Raw genomic sequence first — 17,108 nt, 5'->3', positions numbered from 1 at the left:
GAACACTCATGAGAGAAACTGAGGAAGACCCAAAGAAATTGCAAAAACCTTTCATGCTCATAGATTGGAAGAAAAATACTGTTAAAATGTCTATGCTTCCCAGAGCAATCTATACATTCAACGCAATCCCTATCAAAATACCATCAACATTTTTTCAGAGCTGGTACAAATATTCCTAAAATTTGTATGGAACCAGAAAAGATCCCAAATGGCCAAAGGAATGTTGAAAAAGATAACCAAAGCTGGTGGCATCACAATTCCAGACTTCAAGCTCTATGACCAAGCTGTCATCATCAAGACAGTATGGTATTGCCACAAAAACACATGCATAGATTAAAGAGCCCAGAAATGGACCCTCAACTCTATGGTCAACTAATCTGTGACAAAGCAGAAAAGAATGTCCAATGGAACAAAAGAAAGTCATTCCAACAAATGGTGTTGGGAAAACTGGACAGCCACAAGCAGAAGAATGAAACTGGACCATCTTGTCACCCTACATTAGACCCCATTTGGGGCATAAAAATAAGATTCAAAATGGATGTAAGACCTAAATGTGAGACAGGAACCCATCATAATCCTAGAAGAGAACCGAGGTTGTATTCTCTCTGGCTTTGGCCAAAGCAACTTCTTGCTAGACACGTCTCCAAAGGCAAGGGAAACAAAGACTTCATCAAGATAAAAAGGTTTTGCATAGCAAAGGAAACAACTGACAACACTAAAAGATGACCTACAGAATGGAAAATGGTATTTGTAATTGACATATCAGATAAGGGGCTAGTATCCAAAATCTATAAAGACTTATCAAACTCAAAACCCAAAGAACAATCCAGTCAAGAAATGGGTAGAAGAAATGAACAGACATTTCTCAAAGAAGACACACAAATGGGCAACAGATTTAAAAAAAATGCTCAGCATCACTTGGCATCAGGGAAATAAATATAAATCAAAAGCACAATGAGATATCACCTCACACCTGTCAGAATGGCTAAAATGAACAAGTCCGGAAACAACAGATGTTGTCAGGCATGCAGAGAAAGCAGAAGCCTCTTACACTATTGGTGGGAATGTAAACTGGTGCAGGCACTCTGGAAAACAGTACGGTGGTTCCTCAAAGAGCTGAAAAGAGAGTTACCCAATGACCCAGCAATTGCACTACTATGGATTTACCCCAAAGATATAAATATATTGATCCAAAGAGGCATCTGCACCCCAATGTTTATATCAGCAATTTTATTGATTTATTTATTTGAGACAGAATGAGAGATAGAGAGCACGAGTGGGGGAAGAGGCAGAGGGGGAGGAAACAGCAGACTCCCCACTTAGCAGACAACCTGCAGTGGGGCTCTATCCCAGGACCAAGGAATCATGAGCTAAGCTGAAGGCAGTCACTTAACCAACTAAGCCACCCAGGCACCCCTCAGTACCCTACATTAGACCCCATTTGGGGCATTCAATGAGAGGGTACCTTTTATAAGAAAGGTCTAAGTAAGAAAATTCTAGATGGGAATGCTTGTAATATACAGCTGACCGTTGACCAACATGGGTTTGAAGGGTGCAGGTTTACTCTACTTACACATGGACTTTTTTTGATACAGTATTTTAGTGTAGTTTCTCTTGTGTTTTTCTCAATAACATTTTTTCTATAGCTTTATTATGAGAATATAGTATATAATACATGTAATGTAAAAAAAAAACTGTGTTAATGAACTATTTATGTTATCAGTAAGGCTTCCAGTCACTAGTAGGCTATTAGTAGTTTGGTTTTTTAGATACCATGCAGAAGTGAAATCATATGGTATATGCCTTTCTCTGCATTATTTCACTTAGAAAAATACTAGGTCTACCAATGTTGTCACAAATGGCAAGATCCCATTCTTTTTTATAGCTGAATAAATACTTCATTGTATATGTATCACACATCTTCTTTATCTGTTCATCTATTGATGGACACTGAGGTTGCTTCCATACTTTGGTTATTGTAAATAATGTTTCAAAAAACATAGGGGTGCACATAACTTTTCAAATTAGTGTTTTCATTTGCTTTGGGTAAATACCCAGTAGTGGAATTGCTGAATGGTACTGCATTTCTATTTTTAATTTTTTGAGGAATCATACCACTTTTGGACAATAACATTATATTCAGGCCTTATAAAATTAGTAATATGACAACATTACTAGACAGCCTTGTAAAATTAATAACTCAATACCACTTGATGGGAGAAACATTTACTGAAGCAATTTTATAAAGCATTAATAAATACTATGTAACATATAAGACACTTTTTTATATGACATGACTTAAGGAATTACCAGTGTGATGTTATTGTCTTTTCCCCAAAAGCTTATCCTAAATATTTACTTCTGTGATCATTATTTCCAAGTGAGAACTGTGTTTAGATGGTGGAAATAGCTTGAAGTCCACTAATAAGGAGAACACATTTGCAATTTTATTTATACTTTTCCACTTATCAAAAAAAATAGGAGGGTAAGAAAATTATACACAGAAAAACAACGTGCAATGTATCAGCAAAAATTAATTCAAAGAATTATTAACGAAGAATTTTCTCATAAATGTTAGTTTGAAAACTATGGCTCATAGAAATCTAAGGGTCCCCTGGGACACAGCAGGATTGAGGGACAAGGAAGTCTACAGGTGTAGTCTTATCTCGCCTTTAGCTAAACAGCTCTACTTGTCTCTGTTTTATATAATACAGTTTAATGCAAAAAAAAAAAAAGATAAGTTCTATTCTTTGGAAAAAACAATTTTTCCCCAGAGGTATAAAAGTCACTAACTTAGTCAACGTCCCTAATTTCACGTAAGAGACAAAAAGGCCTCGGAGAGATTGTAATTTCCCTGAGGTCAAAAAACCACCTAGTTGCAGGCCAGGAATGTGTTTTAGTTACTTCCTCATATTCAGGTATGGAATCAGAAGAAACCCCGAATCGCTAAGGAAATGTTGAAAAACAAAATTAAGCTGGCGGCATCACCTTACCTGATTTCAAGTTTTATTACAAAGCTGTGATCACCAAGAAAGCATGGTACTGGCATAAAAACAGACACATAAACCAGTGGAACAGAGTAGAGAGCCCAGATATGGACCCTCAACTCTATGGTCAATTAATCTTCGACAAAACAGGAAAAAATATACAGTGGAAAAAAGACAGTCTCTTCAATAAATGGTGCTGGGAAAACTGGACAGCTATATGTAGAAGAATGAAACTCGACCATTCTCTTACACCGTACACAAAGATCAACTCAAAATGGATAAAAGACCTCAACGTGAGACAGGAATCCATCAGAATCTTAGAGGAGAACATAGGCAGTCATCTCTTTGATATCAGCCACAGCAACTTCTTTCAAGATACGTCTCCAAAGGCAAAGGAAACAAAAGCGAAAATAAACTTCTGGGACTTCATCAAAATCAAAAGCTTCTGCACAGCAAAGGAAACAGTCAACAAAACAAAGAGGCAACCCACGGAATGGGAGAAGATATTTGTAAATGACAGTACAGACAAAAGGTTGATATCCAGGATCTATAATGAACTCCTCAAACTCAACCCACACGAAACAGACAAACACATCAAAAAATGGGCAGAAGATATGAACAGACACTTCTCTAATCAAGACATTCAAATGGCTATGAGACACATGAAAAAATGCTCATCATCATTAGCCATCAGGGAGATTCAAATTAAAACCACATTGAGATATCACCTTACACCAGTTAGAATGGCCAAAATTAACAAGACAGGAAACAACATGTGTTGGAGAGGATGTGGAGAAAGGGGAACCCTCTTCCACTGTTGGTGGGAATGCAAGTTGGTGCAGCCTCTTTGGAGAACAGTGTGGAGATTCCTCAAGAAATTAAAAACAGAGCTTCCCTATGACCCTGCCATTGCACTCCTGGGTATTTACCCCAAAGACACAGATGTCGTGAAAAGAAGGGCCATCTGTACCCCAATGTTTACAGCAGCAATGGCCACAGTCGCCAAACTATGGAAAGAACCAAGATGCCCTTCAATGGACGAATGGATAAGGAAGATGTGGTCCATATACACTATGGAGTATTATGCCTCCATCAGAAAGGATGAATACTCAACTTTTGTAGCAACATGGACGGGACTGGAAGAGATTATGCTGAGTGAAATAAGTCAAGCAGAGAGAGTCAATTATCATATGGTTTCACTTATTTGTGGAGCATAACAAATAGCATGGAGGACAAGGGGCGTTAGAGAGGAGTAGGGAATCTGGGTAAATTGGAAGGGGAGGTGAACCATGAGAGACTATGGACTCTGAAAAACAGTCTGAGGGGTTTGAAGTGGCGGGGGGGTGGGAGGTTGGGGTACCAGGTGGTTGGTATTATAGAGGTCACGGCTTGCATGGAGCACTGGGTGTGGTGAAAAAATAATGAATACTGTTTTTCTGAAAATAAATAAATTGGAAAAAAAATTGAAATAGAAGTGTTATAAGCTTTAAAAAATGCTCCAAGTAAGACAACAATTAAGGATGTACTCTCAGGTAAGAAAACGATAACAATTACAACTTAAAAAGAAAAATTAATCTTTTTAGCATTACAAGTTTATTTAATTCATAAAAAGGACTTATCATGGATTCTTTTAAATAATAATTATCCATATTTGACTAAGTGTTTGGATTCTTATTGTTGACATATACACAGGGGTGGGAAAAATGGGTAACAGCAAACTTTAAAATTGTTATGAACAATTGCCAACCAGGAAATTTTTCAAAGCATCTAAGTATAGATTTCATTCGTGAGCAATAATATTTACTTTCTAAAATCGAATTTAGATGTAAGTTTTCAAGAAATTTACAATGTGTCCATTTTGAGGTGCCGGGGTAACTTAGTCAAGTGTCTGACTCTTGTTTTCGGCTCAGGTTATGATCTTAGGGTTGTGAGACTGGGCCCCATGTAGGGTTCCACACTCAGCAGGAAGTCTGCTTGAGAATCTCACACTCTCTCCCCCTCTTGTACACTCTCTCTCTAAAATAAATAAAATCTTGAAAAAATAATAAATATGCCAGTTTAGTTTTAATTATTGAATAAAGATAATAATAGGTATCTCTTGAAAGAGCTCCAGGAACAAAGAAAATAATCAAAATTTATGTCTCATTTCTTTATCAGCAATAATAATTATGACTTTTACTTAGTATGTAATAGTTAGCTAAGCAACTCAGAATCTTACCAAATGAAAAACAAAAATTATATGAGAAATCTGAAACCCAAGGAAAAAAAGGTAAGATAATATAACTAACCTTGAACAAGAAAGTCTCAATGTCATTACTTGAACGCCATGAGTTTGAGGTAGGAACCACCACGTTTTCTCTTAGAGCAACATTTCTATTGAATAGTGAACTATTATTAACATTTCTACCATAAGGCAGATCTAGGGCTGGCCTCATATTAATAGTGTCAAGCAAAGTTTGCTTTTGCTGTTTCTCCACCAGAAGTTTGGTACTGGTCTCGGCCAGCCTCTCACTAGTCCTGTTAGGATTACAAAACACAATACGTAGTATTTCATTTCTCCCCAAATCATCCTAAATTACTTGCATTTTTTTTTAAAGATTTTATTTATTTATTTGAGAGAGAGAGACAGTGAGAGAGAGCATGAGCGAGGAGAAGGTCAGAGAGCGAAGCAGACTCCCCATGGAGCTGGGAGCCTGATGTGGGACTCGATCCCGGGACTCCAGGATCACGCCCTGAGCCGGAGGCAGTCGTCCAACCAACTGCGCCACCCAGGCGTCCCTACTTGCATTTTTTTAAGTCTCCATAATAGTAAACAAAATGTGCCATTAAATAGTGTTTTAACATGATAAATGTGACAGAGCAGACCTACTATGTATAATTATAGGTTTAAAACTGTTCTAAAGAAGTCCATGTATCTCTAGGGTTCCTACCTAACAAGTAATTCAAATTAAGGAGAGAGAGAAATGGCTATCAGTGATGTCCATGGCCTAACAGGTTATACCTGCTGCCTTCTGGAATAGTTGTACTTAAAGATTCTTGGGGATGCCATGATACATACTTATATTTAGTAAACCAGTTTAGAGCTGCAAAAATAAACCATCCTGGGGGGTCTGGGTGGCTCAGTCGGTTAACCATCTGCCTTCAGCTCAGGACAGGACCCCATAGTCCTGGAATTGAGCCCCATACTGGGCTCCCTGCTCAGCGGGAAGCCTGCTTCTCCCTCACCCTCTGCCTGCTGCTCCCCTCTGCTTGTGCTCACTTGCTCTCTCTCTCTCTGTCAAATAAATATGACAAGGGGCGTTAGAGAGGAGAAGGGAATTTGGGTAAATTGGAAGGGGAGGTGAACCATGAGAGACTATGGACTCTGAAAAACAATCTGAGGGGTTTGAAGTGGCAGGGGGGGTGGGAGGTTGGGGTACCAGGTGGTGGGTATTATACAGGGCACAGCTTGCATGGAGCACTGTGTGTGGTGAAAAAAAATAATGAATAATGTTTTTCTGAAAATAAATAAATTTTAAAAAAAGTTTAAAAAAATAAATATGCCCTTCAACGGATGAATGGATAAGGAAGATGTGGTCCATATACACTATGGAGTATTATGCCTCCATCAGAAAGGACGAATATCCAACTTTTGTAGCAACATGGATGGGACTGGAAGAGATTATGCTGAGTGAAATCAGTCAAGCAGAGAGAGTCAATTATCATATGGTTTCACTCATTTGTGGAGCATAACCAATAGCATGGAGGACAAGGTACGTTAGAGAGGAGTAGGGAATTTGGGTAAATTGGAAGGGGAGGTGAACCATGAGAGACTATGGACTCTGAAAAACAGTCTGAGGGGTTTGAAGTGGCGGGGGGGTGGGAGGTTGAGGTACCAGGTGGTGGGTATTATAGAGGGCACAGCTTGCTTGGAGCACTGGGTGTGGTGAAAAAATAATGAATACTGTTTTTCTGAAAATAAATAAATTGGGAAAAAATTTAAAAAAATAAAATAAAAATAAATAAATAAATAAATAAATATGTAAAACCTTTAAAGGAAAATAAAAATTTTAAAAATCCCTCAAAGACATTTTTCAAATATTGGGTTTCACCACTCTTGTATATTTCACACATTACCTCAGAGAGATTGATCATTTGGCATTGAGGAAAAATTTAGACGAACAATGGCTAGAGAACTAGTAGATGGCAGAGTCATGATCAGAAAGAACTGAAACAGCTCCAGAAGCAATTAGGTTATAACACAGATACCAGGGTACTGGAGGTGGAATCTACCATTTCCAACTTGACCTTTTGGGTTAAAGATGTACTCTTCAAAAATAAACTAACATTAATAAATAAATATTATAGCGGGGGTGTGGGAGATCGGGGTACCAGGTGGTGGGTATTATAGAGGGCACGGCTTGCATGGAGCACTGGGTGTGGTGAAAAAATAATGAATACTGTTTTTCTTAAAATAAATAAATTGGAGAAAAAAAATTATACTATCTAGTTGGCTTTCACTTACTACTGATCTCATGAACGTGGCTCCAAAAAATTATGGTTTAGAGGCAAATTAATAAGCTAACTCTACTTTCTATGATTGTTTTAACTTACTTGTTCAGTTCATTTGTCAATGACATTCGATGTGTTACTTCTTCTAGGTAGAGATGCTTGTATATGTCCAATTCTGTTTTAGTAACGTCTTGAAAACTTTTCATTTTGGATAATTCAAATTCCAGCTCTTTAATTCTGAGTTCCATTTGACTTCTTACTGAAGCATTATTATTTTCTCTTAACTGTGCTACGCTTTCTTGAAATGCTACTTGCGTCTAAAGCAAATCAAAAGCATAGTTTTAAAATTGTTACAACCTGGGTAATTACAGTATATTTCTTTCTTTTAGTTTTGTGTCAATGATTCAGAGAGCAATTTTTAAAGTGGAAAAAAAAGCTGAAATGTAAAATATTTATCATTAATGTGAAATTGAATTAAATGTGAATAATGTTCATTCTTACATTAGAACTCATGCAATCTGATAATTCAAAGAATAATAAAATCATTTAAATTTTTTAAAAAGTGAACAATACAACTTCAGAATAATCGAGGTACCTGGGGTGCCTGGCTGACTCAGTCATCTGAGTGCTTGACTCTTGTTTTCTGCTCAGATAGTGATCTCAGTGTCCTGAGAGAAAGCCCTGTGTCCTACTCAGCATGAAATATGCCTGGAATTTTCTCTCTACCTGTCCATCCCCCACTCATGCTTTCCAAATAAATAAATAAGATATTTAATATAAAGAAAAGGAATAATCCAAGTATGGTACCATTTCTTTTATGTAGGAATGCCCAGAATGGAGCCCAAACAAGCAACTGACTGAGCCACCCATGTACCCCATGGTCAAAATTTTTAAAGCACAGTTTTTTCTTTTCCTCTCAATAGCCTTGTTTTATACTAACTGGTCTTAAAAAATAAAATGACTTTCTACTGTGAATCATTCTGAAAGATCAATTTAATGTGAATAATAATGAAAACTGAAATTTTTAAAGGGAAGGAACAAATGCTTTCAGAAATTTACCAAATTGCTATAAAGGAAGTAGAGGAAAACTCTACACTGCATATAACCAAAATGTAATTTGCAGTAAAATGAATTAAAGCATTTTATAGACAAATAAATTAATCTCTAAAAATAGATCGACTTCTTTTAATTTTTTTTTACGTTCAATCTTGTCCTTTCTTCAAAATCCCATTTATATTGTTCTATTTTACTATATCCTACCACGTTGCCTTCTACACAACTTCTGAGGTTTACTTCTTGTTGTTCCAACTTCTTTTTATTCTTCTCTAGCTTTTCACATTTCATCTGTATTTCTTTCATAGATGATAACTCCTGAATAAGAACCTGGTTTCTTGAAGACATAGTTTCCAGTTTTGCTGTAAGATCATCAACCTGCATGAATAAAATAATACAGTTTGGAGGCAGAGTGAAAAGAGTCTAATGCAAAAATAAGACCCCAAATTTTTTTCTAAGATTTTAAATCTCTGCACCAAACATGGGGCTTGACTCACACCCCAAGATCAAGAGTCACATACATTACTGACTGCTCCGGGCAGGTGCTCAGATTTTAAAATAAGTTCATTTTCAACAAAATGTTATCTATATTGTAGTACAGTCTTGGAATGCGGAACCTCAAATAACTCAGAAAATGAAGAACAAAATTCAAACCACTAGGAGTTGCTAAAATCTATCTCTGCTGTCATCCTCTTTGCCACACATTTGTATTTAATATTTATACTTTTATTTTTATGATTGTTTCAGATTTTTCCTCTGTAAAATAACTGTAAGTCACGTCTTAGTAGAAAGTCTCTTAACCCTTCCCTCATCTTAACACTCCATAACTTTTTCTAAAGATTTTATTTATTTATTTGAGAGGGAGAGAAAGCAAGACAGCAAGAGCACAAGAGCAGGGAGAGGGAGAAGCAGACTCCCCACTGATCAGGAAGCCAAGCATGGGGCTCAATCCCAGCATCCCAGGATCATGACCCAAGCCAAAGGCACTTAACTGAGCCACCCAAGTACCCTCGTACTCCTTAATTTTTAAAGAAGTTTTAGGAATACCGTATTGACTTATGTAGGTCTGAGCCAATAAATGCTTACCAAAATAAAACTTTGAAAATAAGACTCTAATTAATGAATCTATAAATACTGATTCTATTGCCATCAGCCTTTTTCTGAATTACAAATGTTTTATGCTAATTTCAATTGCATTCTGAGGAGAAATGATTCACAAGGTTAAGAAATCACATCTCTCAGTAAAAAAAAAATAGTGGGGAAAATTTAGTGAGATGATCCATATATTTTTGGATAAAAAAAATTCTTTAACTCGACAGTGTTACAATTTTTTGTTACTTCTCACAAAATAAGAGGATATACTAAGCAATGAAAACAACCAAAAAACTTGCTGGAGTTTCAGTGATGCTGAGTTGGGAAGAACTCCTTTCCTTTAGATATGACTGGAAAGACAAGTGGATGTGGTGGTTTTATACACTGACACTTCTCCCATGACAACCCCTCCGCTTCATATGTGCTGGCCTTAGTAACTAGTTCCTAGTGAACAGAATATGGCAGAGCTGCTGTGTGATTTTTAAGACGAGGTTAGAAAATGTGATATAGCTTCCATCTGACTTTCTTCTTCTAGGAAACCTCACCCTTAGAATCCAGCTGTTATGGGAAAGCCCAGGGTACCTAGTGAGTCTTCATGCAAATATTCCAGCTGAGACTGCCCTAGCTAACATCCTAGCCAAAAGCCAGCCTCAACAGCCAAACATGTGCATGAACAAGGTTTTAGATGATTCTAGTTCCCAGCTTCCAGTCATCCCAGGTGATGCCAAATGAAGAAGAAATGAGTTGGCCTTACTCAGCCTTGTCCAAAGATTTGTGAACAAGATAAATGCTGTTTTGAGCCACTAGGTTTTGAGATGGTTTATTATGCAGCAATAAATAACTGGCACAGATACTGATATTAAAATGGGGTGCTGCCATTAAAAAAGAAAACCAAAAAACTGAAACTAAACCTTCTTTGGACCAGGAGGTGGGTGGAACCTGAAAGAAGAGTAAGAGTGAGAAGGAGAAAAGCAATCTGAGGGGTTTGAAGTGGCGGGGGGGTGGGAGGTTGGGGTACCAGGTGGTGGGTATTATAGAGGGCACGGCTTGCATGGAGCACTGGGTGTGGTGAAAAAATAATGAATACTGTTTTTCTGAAAATAAATAAATTGGGAAAAAAAAAAAGCAAATCCAGGAAGACAAGGCCTATGGATGAAGCCAAAACTATAAACCCTTTATTAAGACTTGAGAAGGACTTAAGGTGTGCCTCAAATTTCTTTAAGGATCTTAAGAGTGTGAGAGTTTGAAAGGCATTGTCAAATGAGAGCTGCACAGGAAACCTCAGGTGAAAGCTTATCTCAAAAGACCCGGGAGAATGGCTTTTCTAATGGCACGAAATCCAATCATATTCAAGGAAAACTCAAAAAACTAAGAGAATTATAGTAGCAAAAACACTGTTTGCGAGCTTGGACTAAAAGAGACCAAAGACCAAACTAAATATAGGTCTTTGAGTCTTAGAATTCCCATCAGGAGGAAGCAGGCTGAAAAACAGGCTGAAAAAGCAGCTACAAATACGCATCATTCCTTATGAAAAGGACAGAACCAAGAGCTCAAAAAGTAAAGCAAACAGCCATGGAGAAGCATTCCCATGGTTAGGACTAAGTCCTCACTGAAGAACTGACAGCATGCTTCAGGGTGTGTTTCAAAACTGCTATGGACTAGTGTGCCTCCCATCTTCTTTCAATGGGAGAGTCCTTAGCAGGTTACCAGAGTGTTCCATTTTGAGTGGTAGAGAACTATCTTCCTTTTTTTTTTTTAAGATTTTATTTTATTTATTTGAGAGAGAGAGACAGTGAGAGAGAGCATGAGCGAGGAGAAGGTCAGAGGGAGAAGCAGGCTCCCCATAGAGCTGGGAGCCTGATGTGGGACTCGATCCCGGGACTCCAGGATCACGCCCTGAGCCGGAGGCAGTCGTTTAACCAACTGCGCCACCCAGGCGTCCCGAGAACTGTCTTCCTTAATTCCCAAGTGCTCAGATGGAGAGGACTTGCACTCAAGGGACTATACTTCAGGCACCTTATCCCTGCGGTACCTGATTAAGATGGTAAGATCTTGGACTCAAGCCCAAACCCAATGCCAGGAGAACTGAGATTTGTGGGAGGTAAGGGGGGGTGAGTGTATTTTTCATGTGGGAGGAATACAAAAAATTGTGGCCAGCGGGTAAATCATGCTGCTTTTAAAATGTGTCCATAGGTTTTTAAATATTCATTCCATTAAAAAAAAAAAAGACCATGGGCCTACCTTTGTGACTTTCCTCTAACAGAATATGGTGAATGTGATGCTCTGTGTATTCCAAGGCTAGGTTACAAAAGACAATAGAGCTTCTGCCTTGCTCTGCAGATCAGGCAGCTTTTTTTGGATTGGAATTTAGCCCGTCATCTTGTAAGAAAATTCAGGCCAAAAAGAGTCTAGGTGTGCCAGTGTAAGTGTTTCGGCTGCCTGCCCCAACTATAGTCCTAGACAATAGCCAGCATCAACACCACCAGATGTGAGTGAACAAATCTTCAAACATTTCCATCCCCAAGCCTTTCAGCTGCCCCACCTGAAGCTAGGCGAAGAGAACAAGCTGCCCTAGCCAGAATTTTCCTAACAGTAGATTTGTGAACAAAATAAATGTTATTTATTTAAGCCACTAAACTTTGGGGAGTTTGTTAAGAAAAAACAGATAGAAAAATGGATGACAAAAAGAGTTAATAAGATACATAATCTATATATTAGAAATTGGTCTCCATTAAAGTGGGAAGTAAAAAAGGTTAAGATTATTTTTTTTAATTTTAAAATATTTATTCATTTGGGAGAGGTACAGAGAGTCAGAGAACAAGCAAGGGGAGAGGCAGAGGAGAGGGAGAAGCAGACTCCCTGATGAGCTGGGAGCCTGACATGGGACTCGACAGGACCTGGAGATCATGACCTGAGCCGAAGGCAGACACTTAACCATCTGAGTCACCCAGGTGCCCCTAAGATTAATTTAATAATGACAAACAGTGCTAATGAGAAGAAGCCCATAACTAGAAGCAAGACCTAAGAAGTTTTTCTTTCTGTTTTCCCCCATTTAGAGTGTCATTACCTGTGCAATTTTTATATATGACCTTTATTAAGTTGAAGTATATTCCTTCTAAACCTACTTTTTGAAGCTTTTTATCATGAATGGATTTTTTACTCTCTTATCATGAATGGATGTTGCACTTTGTCAAATGCTTTTTATAAAAGATTTTATTTATTTATTTGACAGACAGAGATCACAAGTAGACAGAGAGGCAGGCAGAGAGAGAGGGGGGAAGCAGGCTCCCCACCTAGCAGGGAGCTTGATACGGGGCTAGATCCCAGGACGCCAGAATCATGACCTGAGCCTAAGGCAGAGGATTTAACCCAATGAGCCACCCAGGTGCCCCTCAAATGCTTTTTCTACATCTTTTGAAATAATCAGATGATTCTTCTCCTTTTATTAATTTGGTGTATCACAATGATTGATTTGCAGATATTAAAACACCCCCATAACCTAGGAATAAATCCCATTTGATCATGGTGACGATTTTTTTAATGTATTATTGGATTCAGTTTGGAGTATTTTGTTGAGGATTTTTGCAACCATGTTCACCAAAGATACTGGCTTAGAGTTCTTTTTGTGGTGTCTTTGTCTCGTTTTGCTATCAGGGTAATACTGGCCTCATAGAGTGAATTTGGAGTTTTTCCTTCCTTTTCTGTTTTTTGGAATAGTTTGAGAATAGGTACTAACTCTTCCTTTAAAATGCTCGGTAGAATTTGCCTCTGGTCCTGGACTTGTGTTTGTTCATGGTTTTTGGATTAATGATTCCATTTCTTTGCTGGTTTTCAGTCTCTTCAAATTTTCTATTCTTGTTTCAGTTCTGGTAATTTATAAGTTTCTAGGAATTTATCCATTTCTTCTACATTGTCCATATTGTTGGCATATAGTCATTCATAATATTCTTTTATAACTGTGGTGTTGATTGTTATTTCTCCCCTCTCATCTGTGATTTTACTGGGGTGCTTTTTCTCTTCTTTCTGATAACTCTGGCTAAAACCTTATCGGTTTTATTAATTTTTTCAAAGACCAGCTCCTGGTTTCATTGATCTCTCCTATTTTTGTCTTTTTAAATTTTCTATAGTGTTTACTTCTGCTCTAACTTTAAAAAAAATATTTGAGAGAGAGAGAAAGTGGGGAGAGGGTCAAATGGAGAGGGAGTAGAGAATCCTCAAGTAGACTCCCTGCTGAGCACAGAGCCAGAAGCAGGGCTCAATCCCAGGACTCTGAGATCATGACCTGAGCTGAAATCAAGAGTCTGCTGCTTAACCAACTGAGCTACCTACTACTACTACTGCTCTAATTTTTATTATCTCCTTCCTTCTGCTGCCTTTAGGCTTCATTTGTTGTTCTTTTTCTAGCTTCTTTAGGTGATGGTTAGGTTGTTGTAGATTTTTCTTATTTCTTGAGATAGGCCTGCATTGCTATATACTTCCCTCTTAGAACCATATTTACTGTATCTCAAAAGTTTGGTCAATTGTGTTTTCATTTTCATTTGCTTCCATGTATTTTTAAAAATTTATTCTCTTATTTCCTCATTGGTCCATTCATTGTTTAGTAGAATGTTACTTAGCCAACATGTATTTGTGGTCTTTCAGATTGTTTCCTGTAGCTGACTTCTAATTTAATAGTATTGTGATCAGAAAAGGTGCATGGTATGACTTCAATCTTCTTGTATTTATTAAGACCGGTTTTGTGGGTATTATGGAGGGCACGTATTGCATGGAGCACTGGGTGTGGTGCGTAAACAGTGAATTTGGGAACACTGAAAAAAAATAAATTTTAAAGAAAGACTTGTTTTGTTGACTAATATGTGATCTATTCTACAGAATGTTCCAGAATGTGTATTCTGTTGTTTAAGAATGGAATATTTTGAATATATCTCCTTAGTCCATCTAGTCCAGTGCATCATATGAAGCCACTGTCTCTTTGTTGACTTTCTGACCTGTCTATTGATGTAAGTGGTGAGTTAAAGTACCCAACTATTGATTATTTCTATTCCTTCCTAAAATATCTGAATTGTACATTGTCTTCATGGATACTTTTGCAATTGGGAATAAAAGAAATGAATTTCATTTAAAACATATATAATAAAATTAAAGGACCCTAGTATTACTGTATTATTATCAATTAGTTCTTTTATGTTAGTCATTAATTGTTTTATATACTTGGGTGATCCCATGTTGGGTGCATAAATATTTACAACAGATAGTTCTTTTTCCTGTCAGATTGTCCTCTTCATGATATAGTGCTCTTGTCTCTTACTGCAGTCGTTCTTTTAGACTCTGTTTTGTCCAATGTAAGTATTACTATTCTGGCTTTCTTTTTATATCCATTTGCAGGATACATGCTTTTTCCATCCCATGACTTCCAATCTGCAGGTGTCCTTAGGACAAAAATAAAACTCTTGCAAGTGGCTTATACATGGGTCTTGATTTTTTCTTATTCTTCTTCTTTTTAATCCACTCTGACATCCTATGTATTTTGATTGGCGCACTTACCCCATTTATATCCAAAGTAATTATTGATAGATATGTATTTGTCATTTTACTACTTGCTTTGTGGTTGTTTCTAGAGATTTTCTCTGATCATTTTTTGTGTCTTTGATGTTTTACTGGTTTTCTTTAGTGATGTATTTGGATTTCTTTCTCCTCTTTGAGTGTTTATCAGTGGTTTTGTTTTCTTTTTAGAGAGGGCATGAGTGGAGTGGGGAGAGGGAAAGAGAATCTTAAGCAGACTCCATGGCCGGAATAGAGTGCAGTGCAGGGCTCAATCTCACAACCCTGAGATTATGACCTGAGCTGAAATCAAGTCAGATGCTTAAACAACTAAGCCACGCAGACACCACTATTAGGGGGGTTTGCTATATAATTTGTATATAACCTCTTCTGCATATAGCAGTCTATATTAAGCTGCTGGTCTTTAAGTTTGAGCCCATTCTTTTCTCTTCTTCTCCCCATGCTTTAGGTAAAGTATTATATTTTATATCCTTTTTTCCTGAGTTCCTTAACTTATTTTTATATAAATGTTCATTTTTGCTACTTTTGTGTTTCCTGCCTTTATACTGTCACATTTTGTCTCTTCTTTCCACTCAAAGAGTCCCCTTTAATATTTCTTGTGGGGCTAATTTAGTAGTCACAAACTCCTTTAGTTTTTATCTGGGAAACTCTATCTCTCCTATTCTGAGTAATAGGCTTGCTGGATAGAGTATTCTTGGCTACAGATTTTTCTTATTCACCACGTTGAATAGATAATACCACTCCCTTCTGGCTTGCACAGTTTCTGCTGAAAAAGTTCCTGCTAGCCTTAAGGGGTTTCCCCTGAAATTTACTGACTTGTTCTCCTGCTTTTAAGATGTTTCCTTTATCAGTATATTTTACAAATTCAGTTACAATAGGTCTTGGTGTTAGCCTACTATTGTTGATTTGGATAGTTTTCTGTGTCTCCTAGATCTTGATGTCTGTTGCCTTCCCTAGATTAGGGACATTTTCAGCTATATTTCAAGAAACAAGTTTTCTTACACCTTTTTTCTCTCTTCTTCTACTGGGACTCCTGTAACATGAATGTTATTACATTTGATGGAGTCACTGAGTTCCCTAGGTCTGGTCTCATTTTGCATAATTCTTCTTTCTCCCCCTTCTTTGGCTTCATTGCTTTCCATTACTTTGACTTCTTAGTTGTTAATTTGTTCCTCTGTTTTTTCCAGCCTGCTGTTCATTGCATTACGTGTGTTTCTTAGCTCATTTATTCCACTCTTCAACTCTGACTCTTTTTTAACTCTTTTATCTCTGTTGTAAGGGTCTCACTGATGTTGTCATTCTTTTCTCAAGTCCAGTGAGTGTCCCTATGATCACTGCTTTAAATCCTCCATCAGCCATGATATTTACATCTGTCTCACTTCAATCTCTGGACCCGTGGCTTTATCCTGTTCTTTCATTTGAGATAAATGCCTCTGTTTTCTCATTTTATCTAAGTCTCTGCCAGCTTCTCTGTGTTATAAAAGCCAGTTATGTCATCTGCTCCCAAAAGTAATGGACTTATGCAAAAAGACGTCATGTAGCACCCAGGGTCTCGTGCTTAGGGGAGTATGTCTAGTGTGTGCAGCATGCACTCTGCTGTTGTGTTCTGGCTGCTCTATCCTTCAGGCCAGACATCTGCAGAGGCACTCCCTCACTGCTGTGGGCAGTGTTTGGTACCTGGCCTGAATGTAGCAACTTTTAACTAGGTGTGCCCTGGTGTGCTTGTGAAATGAGACCTGTCACCAACTCCACTGGAACTGAGGCCTTCCTGAATCTGGTCCAATGAGGTGTGGGCAGGGGCTTGTGCTGATTTTCTGGGGGAAAGGCCTGATGTGGTGGAACTGAGGCAAGAATGATTGAGCAGGGCAGTTCCACTGGATTACGAGGGGATGGTGCTCGGTGTAAGCAGTTTAGGCAGCCAGT

At 37.8% G+C, this 17,108-nt stretch overlaps 1 protein-coding gene across 1 annotated transcript in view; it reads right to left on the bottom strand.

Annotated features, from left to right (window-relative positions):
• Nucleotides 1-17,108, bottom strand: part of LOC122891044 (ankyrin repeat domain-containing protein 26-like) — a 260,505-nt gene that overhangs the window by 10,935 nt on the left and 232,462 nt on the right. The window contains exons 28-30 of the mRNA XM_044226425.1: nucleotides 8,739-8,909; nucleotides 7,581-7,795; nucleotides 5,276-5,504 (exon numbers count right to left, since the gene is read on the bottom strand). Of these exons, the coding sequence (XP_044082360.1) occupies nucleotides 5,276-5,504; nucleotides 7,581-7,795; nucleotides 8,739-8,909 (615 nt within the window). The remainder of the gene's footprint in view (nucleotides 1-5,275; nucleotides 5,505-7,580; nucleotides 7,796-8,738; nucleotides 8,910-17,108) is intronic.

This window comes from Neovison vison, chromosome 12, assembly GCF_020171115.1.
Source record: "Neovison vison isolate M4711 chromosome 12, ASM_NN_V1, whole genome shotgun sequence".
NCBI classification, from domain to species: domain Eukaryota; kingdom Metazoa; phylum Chordata; class Mammalia; order Carnivora; family Mustelidae; genus Neogale; species Neogale vison.
The sequence above is the reverse complement of the archived record's forward strand: the minus strand, read 5'-3'. Positions and strand labels throughout refer to the sequence as shown.